General features: G+C 39.6%; 1 protein-coding gene across 1 annotated transcript; it reads left to right on the top strand.

Annotated features, from left to right (window-relative positions):
* Positions 1-1,219: 1,219 nt before the first annotated feature.
* On the top strand, positions 1,220-14,508 carry LOC746545 (aldo-keto reductase family 1 member C15-like). The gene is made up of 8 exons (XM_001154113.5): positions 1,220-1,273; positions 3,670-3,834; positions 4,752-4,868; positions 5,898-5,975; positions 6,787-6,909; positions 11,492-11,601; positions 12,385-12,550; positions 14,443-14,508. Exons 1-8 carry the CDS (start codon positions 1,235-1,237, stop codon positions 14,506-14,508), a joined length of 864 nt encoding a protein of 287 aa, XP_001154113.5. The 5' UTR covers positions 1,220-1,234.
* Positions 14,509-15,090: the final 582 nt, after the last annotated feature.

Below are 15,090 nucleotides of genomic sequence, written 5' to 3'. Positions count from 1 at the left end.
TCACCCAGGTATTAAGCCCAGTACCCATTAGTTATTTTTCTTGATCCTCTCCCTCCTCCCACCCTCCACCCTCTGATAAGCTTCAGTGTGTGTTGTTCCCCCGTATGTGTTCTCATCATTTAGCTCCCACTTATAAGTGAGAACATACAGTATTTGGTTTTCTGTTCCTGTGTTAGTTTGCTAAGGATAACAGCCACTATCTCCATCCATATTCCTGCAAAGCATGTGATCTAATTCTTTTTTATGGCTGCATAGTATTCCATGGTGTACATGTACCACATCCTCTTTATCCAGTCCATCATTGATGGGCATTTGGGTTGATTTCATGTCCTTGCTATTGTGAATAGTGCTGCAGTGAACATACACAAGCACACATCTTTATAATATAAGAATTTATATTCCTTTGGGTATATGCCCACTAATGGGATTGCTAGGTTGAATGGTACTTCTGACTTTAGGTCTTTTGAGGAATCACCAGACTGTCTTTCACAATGGCTGATCTAATCTATACTCCCACCAACCGTGTATAAGCGTTCACTCCTCTCCACAACCTTGCCAGCATCTGTCATTTTTTTGACTTTTTAATAATAGCCATTCTAACTGGTGTGAGATGGTGTCTCCTTGTGGTTTTGATTTGCATTTCTCTAATGATCTGTGATGTTGAGCATTTTTCATATTTGTTGGCTGCATGTTTGCCTCCTCTTGAGAAGTGTCTGTTCATGTCCTTTGCCCACTTTTTATTGGGGTTGTTTGTTTCATTCGTGTAAATTTGTTTAAGTTCCTTATAGATGCTGGATATTAGACCTTTGTCAGATGCATGGTTTGCAAAAATCTCTCATTTCGTAGGTTGTCTATTTACTCTGTTGATAGTTTCTTTTGGCATTTTAAATTTTTTAACTTAGAAATCAAGTGTGTACAACACTGAAGAGAAAATTCAAACTCCTCTAGCATGCAAATCTTTCTGTACGATTTTCCTGTAAGACAGGCCTGCAGAGACATGGAAGAATCAGAACAAAGTCAATGGATTGATTTCAACTTCATGTTGAAATTATAGGCAGCTGTAATCTCTGCCCTGCCCATCTTGTATTGATGGAAATAAAGAACGTGGCAGCCTTGTCTCCTACTGGGCTCTCAGTCAGGAAATGGAAGGAAAGGCGGAGTCAGATTAGCTGGGCTGTGGGTGGTGATGGATCTGAAGCAAAGCCATTCCTTGAGGCTGAATGATGGACATGTCATGCCGATGCTGGGATTTGGCACTTATGCTCCTGATCATGTAAGTGGACCCCAGAAGGCTGAAGGGTCTTATATTTTTTTGCACTAAGAGGATGATAAGCTGTTGACTCTGAGAGTTTGGAGGTTAATTTTTTGGAGAATTCTTTTTATTATTATTATTGTGACCTAACATATATCAAATGGTTTCATGTATTGTATTTTCCATGCATTATCTTATTTAATTCTTCAACAACCATCCTTGGTAAGTACTCACTACTTCTTACATTAAAAAAAAAACCCCATGCTCAGGCTGCTCTCATCTTCCACCTGCTCAGAGCCGCTCCACTCCTGGTTAGAAATGTGAAGGGCCAAGGGCCTAGGGGGAAGTGGAAACCAACATGAATACTTGCTGGCAGCTTTGCTGTGAGGTTGTTGGGGCTGGAAGTATTTGCCAGGGAGTTTCGACCATCCAAATCTTTTGGCACGTAAGAAGCCACTGTGATTCAGAACATTAGGTAATTTGATGGGAAGACTTAGGGGGCACAACATCACAGTAAGGACTGAGATACAGCCATCCACTCAGTTCACGGCAGAGAACTTGAAGTGTCACACTCTGGTCACGGTAACGTAAGGGCAGCTTTGGGGTTGCTTTGGAGGGATTGCCCCCAAAATGAGAGACCAATGGATGGGCTCAATCTTGGTAGAACTCTGTCATGAGATATCACTAGATAACAGCTGCCAGAAAGGGTCAGTAGGTTTTCAATGACATAATTATCCATTTCATCCGTTAGGCATAATGTGTGTCTTACATATGTTATATGTAATGTTTATTACTCTTAGAAAAGACAGAAAAAAGTGCCATAGAGAATAGAACAAAATTCCCCATAACCCCCTCATTTACCATAATAAATTGTAATACGTGCATGTGCTTAATATTCAGACATTTCAAATGCCCTAAGTGAAAAAGAAGCTTCCTTAATACTCTAATTGGTGTTTTTACCTTAAGTCACTGCAGGAACGAGAAGTTTTTTTCCTGCGTGTGTGTTGTGCTGTCTTTTGTCCTACTGTTCTAGGAAGCTTGCTAGGGCAGAATCTCAGATGTAGTCATTAGACTATCCACTGTTTGAAATTTGAGGCAGAGCGTGTACATATTATCATCCTAACATTGCAACGCCAGCTTGGTGAGGTGACGTCAGTGTCCTGGGTGAAACCAGACCCACTATTGACTGCAACCCTTACTAATAACATAAACAGTTGATTAACACCTATTTTGCATGTTATATGTATGGTATACTGTATTCTTATAATACAGTAAGCTAGAGAAAAGTAAGCTAGAGAAAAGAAACTCTTAAGAAAATCATAAGGAAGAGACAATATATTTGCTACTCATTAAGTGGAAGTAGATCATTACAAAGGTCTTCATCCTTGTCTTCTTCACACTGTGTAGGCTGAGGAGAAGGAGGAAGAGGAAGGGTTGGGGTTGCTGTCTCTGGGGTGGCAGAGGCAGAAGAGGTGAAGGAGGGGGAAGGGAGGCAGGAGAAGCAGGCACACTTTGTAATTTTGATTGAAAAAAATTCATGTATAAGTGGGAATGTGCAGTTTAAACCTGTGTTATTCAAGGGTCAGCTGTATATGTATGTTGTGTGTGTGTGTGTGTGTGTGTGTGTGTGTGTGTCGATTGACCTGTCCTTCCTATTGAGTGCCTTAGAAAAATTCTCCCAGTATCAGAAGTTTTCTCGTTGGTTATTCTTGTACAATTGATTCATATGGAATGAGATGTGATTTTTCCATGCTCCAAGGTGAAGCCCATTCCACTAATTTATTTGGGAGTAGAAGCTTACAGGAGGTTAGTTGCTGTCCTCGGAGTGTGCAAGTCTATCATGGAAACCCAAATGATCAAAAGGGGAGCAGGAGGCCAGCAGACTATGAAGATGCTATTGGATAGCAGAGACATGGGCTCAACCTAAATGCCCGTCCGTGGTAGACCAGATAAAGAAAATGTGGTACATAAACACCGTGGAATACTGTGAAGCCACAAAAAAGAACTAGATCACATCCTTTGCAGCAACATGGATGAAATTTGAGGCCATTATCCTAATCAAATTAACACAGAAACAGAAAACCAAATACTGCACGTTCTCACTTACATGTGGGAGCTGAACAACACACAGGGATACTGGGAGGGGAACGACAGACATCGGGGCCTATTTGAGGTTGGAGGATGGTGGAGGGAGGGGATCAGAAAAAATATTTATTAGGTACTATGCTTATTACCCAGGTGACAATCTGTACACCAAACCCCTGTGACACACAGTTTACACATGTAACAAACCTGCACATGTGCCCCTGAACCCAAAGTAAAAGATTAAAAAAAAAAAAAGAAAATGCCATTGTGGAAATACATGGATTTTCTCTGAGTCAGGCAGATCATTGACTCCTCTTACTCCTGTTTTATAGACCCCCAAGAGCAAGGCTGGTGAAGCCACCGAAGTGGCTATTGATGCAGGCTTCCGTCACATTGATGCGGCGTTCTACCAAAATGAGGAGGAGGTCGGAAAGGCCATTCGAGAGAAGATTGCTGACGGCCCTGTGAAGAGAGAGGACATTTTCTACACCACTAAGGTGAAATTTCTGTGTGTGCAGTGGCCAGAGGCCACCGTCAGTTCAGATGTATTATTTAGAAAAACAATGTGGTCTCAGTTAGAACAATGTATTTACCTAATATTGTGAAGGCACATTATCAAAACATAGGAACAATGTATTTCTTACCTAATATTGTGAAGGCATGTTATGAAAACATAGAAAAGGCTTTGCTCTGAGATGTGTGAAAGGTGGGACACTGTTCTTCAATGTCTCTGAGCGGCAGGTATTATTCATATATGAGATGAGATCGATAATACTTAAGTAACTGTTATACGATTACCCAAGGCATTCTGGGGCCACTCCATTGACTGTTCAGTAATTGTTCTCAGGACGTATCAAGTGAGGTTGGGATGTTATTCAGAAAAGGGAGCCAGACTGGGAAATACTTTTTTATTTTTCAACTCAGCATTGAGTTTCCTGAATGTTATAACATTTTCCTAGGGTGGAAAACCTTTCTTCCAATGTAAATAAAGCTTTGGTTACTGGCGATACAGCCTATGCCTGTTTACACTGACGACAACCTGTTTTTAGAATGCATCTCTCAGCAGAATTGTTTTGAGGAATTCATTATACAGGACAGTAGATTCCATTCCCCGTGTCCTGACATTTCTTGACTGCTCTCAGAGGACGATGCCATTAACCCTTGATGCATTAAAGTTGATTTTCCTGGTCCATCTAAGTTTTATTCACAGTTTTCTTACATTGCAGTCATTCAAGTAAATCTCAGCATCTCATCAAGGATGTAATTTACCCTGAATAACACAAATGTAGCCCCAGTTCTTCTAGTTTGAGACCACAGTGTTTTGTTACTCATGTGTCAATTTCTGTTATGTTTAATTTTGGTCCCTAAGTGTGTGAAATCATAAGCTACTTTTTATTTCTTTTGTTCACTGCAGCTTTGGACAACTTTCTTTAGACCAGAATTAGTTCGCCCAGCCCTAGAAAGGTCACTGAAGAAACTTCAACTGGACTATGTCGATCTCTTCATTATCCACAATCCGTTGGCTATGAAGGTCAGCTTTTGTTTTTTCCTTCTTATGCCCCAAACAGTTTCATCACTGTTACTAGCACCTCCATTGTCTCATTCCAGCTTGATTTCCTGGGTCCTTTCCGAGAGAGGTAGGTTTGAGTGAATTGCATAGAATTGCTAAATCATTCACAAGTCTCCTTCACAGCCGAGTGACATTGCAATTTTCTGTCTGTGCTCATCCCCCAGCCTTAAGCGAGATGCAGGTTCAATGATCTCACTTCCTCTATGCTAGAGACATGAGGGCATTGCCCTGCATTTCTTAGTGCTTGTGTTCCTGAGTGTAGGTTCTGAGCTATTAGGTTACTACAGACTACAGAGATACAATGTGAAATCTCCACCTCTTTATGGTGAGGGTCTCTCCCGTATGTACCCTCAGCCCACAGGAGAGAGAGGTACACGGGATGGCACATGTGGCACAACTGGACTCCTTTGGGCTTCAGTGATCCAACCTCTCATCACAGTGGACATTGGCTGAGCACAACTGATGTCCTCATTATCCAAGTTGGGTGAGCATAAACTGGGGCTAAACACACTGATCAATAGTTATGGTAAGCGCTGTCTTCCACACCAGCCTGTCCTTCAGAAATGAAATAAATTTCAACTGTAGGGACGGCATTCTTAGTGAAGTGTGGGGGTGTATGGAGGAAGGAGCCTGCAGGTAACTGGAGAAAAAGTGTTTTGCTACAGTCTCTCAGATTGTTCTCATCTTTCTTTTTTCCCATGTCTTCTCTTACCAACCCCCACCCCAAACACGCACATGCACATCCACACATATCCATATCCACACACATACACTCATGCACACACACATATGCACACAGGCACACACACATGCACACCCACATGCACACGTCTGCACATGCAGACACACAAGCACATACATCCACACACATGCACACATGCATGTTCAAATTAATAATCACAGCCTTCTGAAAGTGGTGTGGCTAAGCTCCTTAGGCGCCAGAAAGGGAATTCTCATAGAAAACCTTCTTCTTTATCCTCTGTGTTCCAGCCTGGGGAGGAATTGCTGCCTAAGGATGCCAGTGGAAACATTATTTTTGATACTGTGGATCTTCGTGACACATGGGAGGTATGTTCTGCTGCAGACACCAGGTGGCACTGTGTGGTGAGGTTGGAGTCACAGAAGTGGGGGTCAAAAGAGATGGGGTTTTGCTCCAGCAGTTGTTTGACTTCAGACGTGGAACTTCTCTGCGCCTCCGTGTTCTCATCGTTGAAGTGAGGGAGTGGAATGAGATAACCCCTACGGTCCATTTTTAATTTTAACTTCTATGGCTCTACATAGACATGGAAGCAGCTTTACCCCTGAGATCAGGTTGAGGACATGAGCCCTAAAGAGGAGTCAGCATAGAGAAGCACAAAAGGAGTCAGCGCTTTATCCCAGGACAGAAACACATCACAGAGGAGGAATAGCTGCGGCCTGACTCAGCAGGAGGGTGGAAGGTGAAGGACAGTGAACCTACCCTTGCAACACCTATACCGTTCATTTATTTTTATCGTTGTAGAAAGAGGTAGCAACAAACCCTTTACTAGAGGAAAAGCTGAGAGTTTCTTTTGCCCTTGACTATGGTGTAGTTTGTTAACTATTGCATCCTAACAGCAAAATAGGTACCATAGAAGAGAGTGGGATAGGTAAGAGGAAATGGAAAAGCAGCTTTATGTTTATTTGGTGTCCCCAGTGTGCATGTAATAGAATTAAGGAGACAAATATGTACGCAGAACAAGAAAGGGCATTCAAAATTAATTTATTCAAGGGATAAAACGGTTTGATTCATTATAATCGTAGTATATCATAAATCAGATTTTCAGTTTATAAAAAGTCAGTGACAAATGAAATGGACAAACTACAGTAAAGGTCTACCACCCATTTCCTTCCTCCCCAGGCCCTGGAGAAGTGCAAAGATGCAGGTTTAACCAAGTCCATCGGGGTGTCCAATTTCAGTCACAAACTGCTGGAACTCATCCTCAACAAGCCAGGGCTCAAGTACAAGCCCACCTGCAACCAGGTGAGCCCTTAGCCCACCGGGGCCTTCTCTGACTTTCTGCTCTTCACACACTTCCTGCTTAATCATGCTTCCAAGTTTCTGGCTTTATATCACCCGTGTAGATGACAGTTCCTTTCATAGAAAGAGAAAATACTAGAGAAAAACAGTTTGAGTGGAGTAGAAGAGCCTGACTTCAGTTCTTTGGGGATGGGTGTGAAGTTCCTATGAGACAGCCAAGCGGAGGCAGAGTTGGGAGGTGGTCGCTTTGGTCTGGGGCTCAGGGGGTAGAGGTGGAGACACAGTGTTTGAAATTATTGCTGTATAGATGGTAACAACTCACAGACAAGGATTAGCTCTCCTAGGGGAAGTTCATGGAATGAAAAGGAACAGGCAGGAAAGTTCACAGGAGAGGGTGAGGCAGAGAGGCACTGGCAAGGAGATTGAACAGGAGCTGCCAGACAGGTGGAGACAGCCAGGAGACTGTGGTGTCAGGAGCCAAAGAAAGAGCATTGAAGTGGCTTGAGTCAGACATAGGTAGGTCCTGCTGTGAGCAAACACTCCAATAGGGAAAGATAAAAGTGGCTGGATTTAGTGGCATGGAGGTTATGGGAAGCCATGCAGGGCCTGCTCCAGAGTGGTAAGCACTGAAGCCAGATCAGAGGAAAGGAGTGAGAAAGAGGAGGCGTATAAATCGTAATCAAAACATATGATTTTAAAAGAAACATCCAATATAGCCAAATATCAAACATGATTTATGACATTGTTAAGTTTAAAGCTTTGTGTAGACCATTTTGATAATTATACAAAAAGCAGTTCAAAAATGTATACTCTGTCTTAGTTTTATATTTCTAGGGATATTTGTAGACAAAACGTGTTAAAAACTCCCATCTATATTATATAGTAATATAATATATATTAACATATATATATAATTTCTAAAACCAAATGATTAGAATTTTGAATATCCACAAATGAGGAATTAATTAAAGTTCTGATGGCTTCATAGAGATCTTTGAGAGGATATTATGAAGACTAATAGCAAAAAGGGAAAGCTTATGTTATAATATTATATCAAAAGTATATCAGAGAATTATATACTATTCTGTTTTTCAGGATGCTTTTAAGCCACAAGAAACAGAAAACTCAATTCAAACAGGCTTAAAGTTGATTTACTTATAGAAAGTTTGGGTCTTGGTTGCTCTAGAAGCTGTAAGATACTCTCTTGAAATGAATATATTTTGTCTGTGCTCCATGTTTGATCGCTTCAGAATGGCTCCTCATGGCAATTGGGCTATAGGTCTCCTCATTCATGTTCAGCACAGCAGAGAGGGTTTTCTGGAGCTGTTTCTAAAGAGAGAAGAATAATAGTCACAGAAGTTTTCTAGCAATTTTTTCCTCATGTTTCATTGGCTTGAACAACATAATGTGCCTTTCATAAACCAATTAATGTAAGAGAAAGGAAGTTTGTGACACAAAAGTGTGAACTGGCTTCTTCTGGGGCACAGAAACTGAATATGGAGGAAGGGAGAAATAACCGAACAAAATCAGGATTCTTATAAAATATGTTAATCTGTACTATTCAGTATATATACTAATTTTAAATTATTTAACATCTTAAGAATAATAAAAATGACTAAAATTAAGCACACAAAATGATTAGAGGTTGCTACATGGTTCTGGTAAAATTCTAGGTGACCTTGTTGTATTTTTTGCTATATCTGACATGAAAATATTTCTTTTATAACTTTTAAAAGTTTTTATTTTTGTAAATTTTTTAAAAAAGATATAGAGAATATGAGGAGTTCAAAAAGTTCATGGAAAAATGGAATTAAAAGATGTTTATAAATATATGAACTATTTTTCAAAATAAGCTTTACCAAATTCAATATAGTTTTTAAAGCATAAGTATATGCTTATAAGTATATGAACTAAGTATGTGAACTAATAGCAAATAGTAGCCATTTAGTTCATCTCTAAATAACTGAGAGTCCTGGTAATTTAATCATGTCAATGTATTCTTTTTATTTTTTACATTATTAACTGTAAAAAAAAGAGTCTCTGTTAAAGATTCTTGAAGATCCAGACACAAAAAGAACTCAGAAGGAGCCAAATCAGGACTGTAAGGTGGATGACTAATGATTTTTCTATCAAAATTCTTGCAAAATTGCCCCTGCTTGATGAAAAAAACGAGTAGGAGCATTGGTATGGTGAAAAATAATCTCTGGTGAAGCTTTTTGTGGGTGTGTTCATACTAAAACTTTGGCTCATTTTCTCATAACAGTTGTTATTCTTCTTTAGCCCTCCAGAGAGTCAATAAGCAAAATGCCCTGAGCATCCCAGAAAATTTGCTATGACCTTTTCTCTTGATTAATCTCCTTTTGCTTTGCCTGGATCATTTCCACATCTTGGTAGCGATTGCTTTGATTCTGCTTTGCCTTCAGGATTGTACTGGCAAAGCCATGTTTCACCTCATTTTACAATTCTTTGAAGATGCTTCAGGATCTTGATCTCCCTTACCTAAAATTTCCTTGAAAAGCTTTGCTCCTGTCTGTAGCTGATCTGGCCACAACAGTTTCATCACCCATGAATTGGAAAGTTCACTCAACTTAAAATTTTCAGTTACTATAGTGTAAACTGAACCAGTTGAGATATCTATGGTGTTGGTTATAATTTCTGCTGTTAATCATTGGTCTTCTTTAATTAGGGCACTAGTAAGATACATTTTTGTTTTCCTGCAAATTGATGTGAATGGTATGCCGTTGCGGGCTTCATCTTCAACATCATCTCGTTCCTTCTTCAAATGAATTATTCATTTGTGAACTTCTGATTTCTTTGGGGGATTTTGCCCATATATTTTGTGTAAAGAGTCAATAATTTCACCATTCTTCCACCCATGCTTCACAATAAATTTGATTTTTGTTCTTACTTCAATTTAGCTGAATTCATGTTTTTCTGATAGGGGAGTTGTCTTATCTTTCTCAATGCCTCAAACTAGATCCTGTTCAGACACATCATAACAAATTAGTACAAGTTTATTTTGGAGCATTTTTTTTTGAAATCCATGTATGGTTTCTTCATAATGCACATTTTCAATAAATTTTTTGAATATCCCCTCATGTTATAATCATTTTCTTTTTATGTACCCATCATCACACTTAAGCAATAATTATCTCACAACCAAACATGTTACATAGATAATTCTACCTCTGTATTATTTTGAAGCAGACATGATATCATTGTATCTGAAAATGTTTTGTAAAATATTTTGAAAATCTCTAAATCTTTAAATAAACATTGCCAGAATACTTTTATACCACTTGAAATCGTAGCAATAATTTCTTATTAGTAAATATCATGAGTGCTAAAATATAATTTTATCATATTTTTAAAGTTGATTCATTTAAATTGATGTGGAAATAAGGCCCATACATTGCAATTGGATGATATATCTCATAAATCACTCTTTTTTTTTTTTTTTTGAGACTGAGTCTCGCTCTGTCACCCAGGCTGGACTGCAGTGGCACGATCTTGGCTCACTGCAACCTCCACCTCCTGGGTTCAAGCTATTCTCCTGTCTCAGCCTCCTGAGTAGCTGGGATTATAGGCATGCACCACCATGCCTGGCTAATTTTTGTATTTTTAGTAGAGACAGTCAGTCTGGTCTCAAACTCCTGACCTCATGATCTGCCCGCCTCGGCCTCCCAATGTTCTGGGATTACAGGCGTGAGCCACTGACCCCGGCCAAATCACTCTTTTAATAAATAAGTTTGTTCTCTTCTTTTTTTTTCACTTCCCTCCTCCTCTTCCTCTTCTCCCTCCTCTGTCTTCTTTCTTCTCTTCTTCCTTCTTCTCCTCCTGCTTTTCTACCTTCTCTTCCTTCTCTTCTTCCATAGTCCTCATTCTCGCTCTGCCCCTTTCTTTCCTTCAATTTACTAATGAAAACTTAAGCCTTTTATTCCTGTAAAGTTTTCCTCAGTATAGGATATACTGGTTGATCCAGTGATACAATTTAACATGTTCCTTTTGTACTTTCTGTAAATTGAAAGTTAGAGCTAAAGATTTGATCACAATTGGTTAACATCATTTGAACTCATGAATTTTAACAAATATGTCCTTTTCCCAACCATTGTAGTTACTATTCTTTTTGTTGCTCAACTTGCCATCATTTTGACCAGCAGGAGCCTTTTCAATTGAGCTTCTTGGTCCTTTGACTTGCCTCATTTTCTTTATGTTCTTTGCCATTTAGAATGTAAGCTGTTCTAGGCTGAACTTGTAGCTTCCCCAGTCAGAACTGGAATTAGCCATTTTTCTAAGAAATCTTGGTTTCTCTGAGTAGAAATGTCATTTAGAGACTATAATTTGGGCACGAGAGATTTTAATCATTTTAAAGCACTAATAAAAAAAGAATAAGTAAGTTATCATGTTAGTATGACCACTGATGGAATTTGAAGGCATTTCAGAAGGTGCATGGGGAAAATGACCAGTATGAAATACATAGTACATATATTAATATAGTACTAGATATTCCTTCAAAGCATTTTAAAATTTACATGTGGTTATTTGCTCATGTATTCTGACACCTTTTGGTCTTGAAAAATTACAGGTGGAATGTCACCCTTACCTCAACCAGAGCAAACTCCTGGAGTTCTGCAAGTCCAAGGACATTGTTCTAGTTGCCTACAGTGCCCTGGCATCTCACAGAGACCCAAACTGGTAATAAGAGTATCAAAGAGTTAATCTATATCACAACTCTATTGATTAAGAAACTTTTAGCATTTCATTGTAGATCAAGTCAAACATAGAACAGTGAACAAAACGGTGCAGTGAATTCCCATGTGACACCACTGAGCTTCAATGTCACCAACATTCCTTCCCTCCTGTTTCATTTGTATATCTGCCTTCTCCCAACCCCACTCCAAATACAATTTCAAAGTGATTTGAAGGTGAAATTTACATAGACTGTAATGCATATACGTTAGCTGTACAATTTTGATAAATGAATGTACTTTGTAATCCACATTATTGTCATGATATGGAAACTTTCTCCCAAAAATGTTAATTGGTGTTCCTTCTGAGACAATTCCTCCCCACCTCTAGGCAACTATGTTCATAATGTTTTTGGTCTTAGATTAGTTTTGTCTGCTGTAGTACTTTATGTAAAGAAGTCATATATATTCTTTGGTGTAGCTTCTTTTGCTCAACCTGTCTGTGACATTCATTCCTGTAGTCGCAAGTGTCTGTTCTTTCCATTTTACTGCTGGGAAATATTCCATTATATGGACATGTACACCACAAGTTGTTTATCCATTCACCTATTGATGGGCAGTTTAGTTGTTTCCAGTTTGCCACAGTTGTGAATAAATCTCTATGAATATTTATGAGACACCCTGAAACATACTATATTGTGTCTTCTCTCATTGTCTGGGGCTTTGGGCAAAAGGGTAGCACACTCTAGATTTTTCATCTATACTCTTCATATCTGTTGTTTTTCTCCAGGGTGGACCCAGATAGCCCATATCTCTTAGAGGAGCCAACCTTGAAATCCATTGCCAAGAAATACAATAGAAGCCCAGGCCAGGTTGCCCTGTGCTACCAGCTGCAGCGGGGGGTGGTGGTCCTGGCCAAGAGCTTCTCTGAGAAGAGAATCAAAGAGAACTTCCAGGTACAGGTCAAGTGGTGTTGCTCCAAAGTGAGCCATGGGCGCTGGTCTGGGTGATCTCTCTTCCAGGGGGGAATGCACCATATGTCATTCATGCCCGTGCTTCTCTCCTCTGTGTGCTAAGTGAGGGGGCAGGATGGAAAAGTGCGAAGAGATCACTGGATTCACAGTCCTAAAGTTTATCACCTCTAGGGCTGGCTTTGCCACTCACTAGTTGTGTAACACTAAGCAAATTTCAACTCCATCATTTTCATGAGTTTCAGGAGTTCTACATGGTAAGGAACTTTAAGGACCCTCATTTTTCTCCTTCACCATCTCTATCTGACAAACCTCTATTTGTATTTTATGATCAAACTCAAATAGGATTACCTGCTTTGTTACATATCATACATACATAACCATTGGGACACTCTAGCACATTTTTCACCACAATAGTGCCTGGCATGGTTCTGTTAGTGAGTCTTTTCCCTTTTAACTTAACATTGTTTGCTAAGATGTCAGTGTGCTCTCTGGGCTGTGAGACCCTAAATGCTGTGACTCCTTCTGGGTCATCTTTTATCACCTTTCCCCTGGCAGTGCCCCGGTCTGGTAGGAAGCTAGGTATAATTTCATAGACTGACCAAATTATTAATAGTAAATCAATGAGTAAAGATTTTGCCTGAAGCCTTCCTCATATACACTCCAATCCATTAGATCAATCAGTGGTCTTTATTTACTTTGTTTTGAATTCTAAAAGAATTTTGAAAGACTATGTATGCTGTTTTCCATTTAAAGATGGCAGCTAGAAAAATCAACGTGAGTTTAGTTATTACAAAGGATGATATTTGAAGCATATTTTCTAATGTATTTGTTTATTTGTTTCACAACTTTGTAGCTCTAGATTAAAATTTTTAAGTTATATAAAAATCAAATAGGCAAATCTAAACCTTGTTACCATACAGAAAAAATCTTATTTTATTTTATTTTTCAGTTTAACTGAACATATTAATACATATCCCTGTGACAACCATGTCATTTCTGGAGTATATTTTTAAGATGAATCACTGATGGGTAAATGTATGGGTGGATAGGTAGATAATGGAAAGATATAGGTAGAGAGAGAGACACACACATTAGATAGATATGTATATCATAGATGGACCGAGAGATAGATAGATAGGGCTCTGAGTTTTCCATCTTCTGCATGAAATAATGAACTTAATTTTTTTAAACCACATATCTTTTTCTTTGCTTTAAGGGATTCTTCATCAGGGGACTATGTGTCAATGTGTTTTCAAATAAAAAACAACTCTTGGCTTAAGTAAGATAAATATATTCAAAAAAGGATTTTTTGTTGTTTGTTTGTTTTTTTGTTTTGTTTTGTAAGGAAGTAGTATTTGGTACTACTTAGTAGTAGCTGGAAATAGTATTTGGGGGCCTGCAGTGAGCAAGTGGTATGGTGGAACAATTGATCAAGAAATGCTTTTCTAAGGCCAACAGATTCTTGGAGCAAGGTTGTCTTGTGTTCCAAGGCTTGCACAGTCAAAGACTGGGTCAAGTTCCAGGGGAAGTGAGTAAGGAAAATCCTGACCAAGTGTGATCAAGTCAAGGAAGCAGGTATTTTGTCCAGATTTGCCTTTGTTTAGGATAAAGAATTTATTTTTTCTGTCTCAAGCAATTCTCTAGAAATGTCTTAGATTGATAAGTTGTCTTTCTTTTGAGAAGTGGAGCAGAGCAGGAGGGAGGTGGGATGGAAAAGTAGCAGAACTCAGGGGGAAGAGGTCTCACCCAGAGGCCAATGAGGACAGAAACTTTACATATTGCCATCCTTGCCTCTGCCCCCGGAAAGCCTTGTATTCCCAGGAAGAAGCTGCTGTCCTGGGGAAAGGTTAATGTGAGTGTTTTATTCCTTTCAGGTTTTTGACTTTGAGTTGACTCCAGAGGACATGAAAGCCACTGATGGCCTCAACAGAAATTTCTGATATGCTAAGTTACAATTGTAAGTCATGCTTGAAGATTCTTTCACAGGCTGTTTTCTGTAATATGCAGGCAAACAGAGGAACACATGTTCCCTAAATCAGGAAGGCAGGCCAGATTTCAGGAATAGGTATGAAACAGGAACTTCCCTATAGTCCTCATGTGGCTCAATCTGTGACCCAACAGGAATGTGAGTCAGTAAGTGAAACTGCTGACATCTGCACCATTGTGAATGCACTTCTTCAATTTTTTTTTTTTTTGTCTGAGACAAAGTCTTGCTCTATTGCCTAGGCTGGAGTGCAGTGACATGATCTCGGCTCACCGCAACCTCTGCCTCCCGGGTTCAAGCAATTCTCCTGCCTCAGCCTCCTGAGCAGCTGGGATTATAGGCGTTTGCCACCATGCCCAGCTAATTTTTGTATTTTTAGTAGAGACAGGGTTTCACCATGTTGGTCAGTCTGGTCTCGAACTCCTGACCTCGTGATCTGCCCGCCTCGGCCTCCCAAAGTGCTGGAATTACAGGCGTGAGCCACTGTGCCCGGCCATGAATGCACTTCTTTAATGCCCTTACTACCTGTGCCTGGTCC

This window comes from Pan troglodytes, chromosome 8, assembly GCF_028858775.2.
Source record: "Pan troglodytes isolate AG18354 chromosome 8, NHGRI_mPanTro3-v2.0_pri, whole genome shotgun sequence".
Lineage (NCBI taxonomy): Eukaryota > Metazoa > Chordata > Mammalia > Primates > Hominidae > Pan > Pan troglodytes.
Note: the sequence above shows the minus strand (reverse complement) of the source record. Positions and strands in the feature narration are given on the sequence as shown.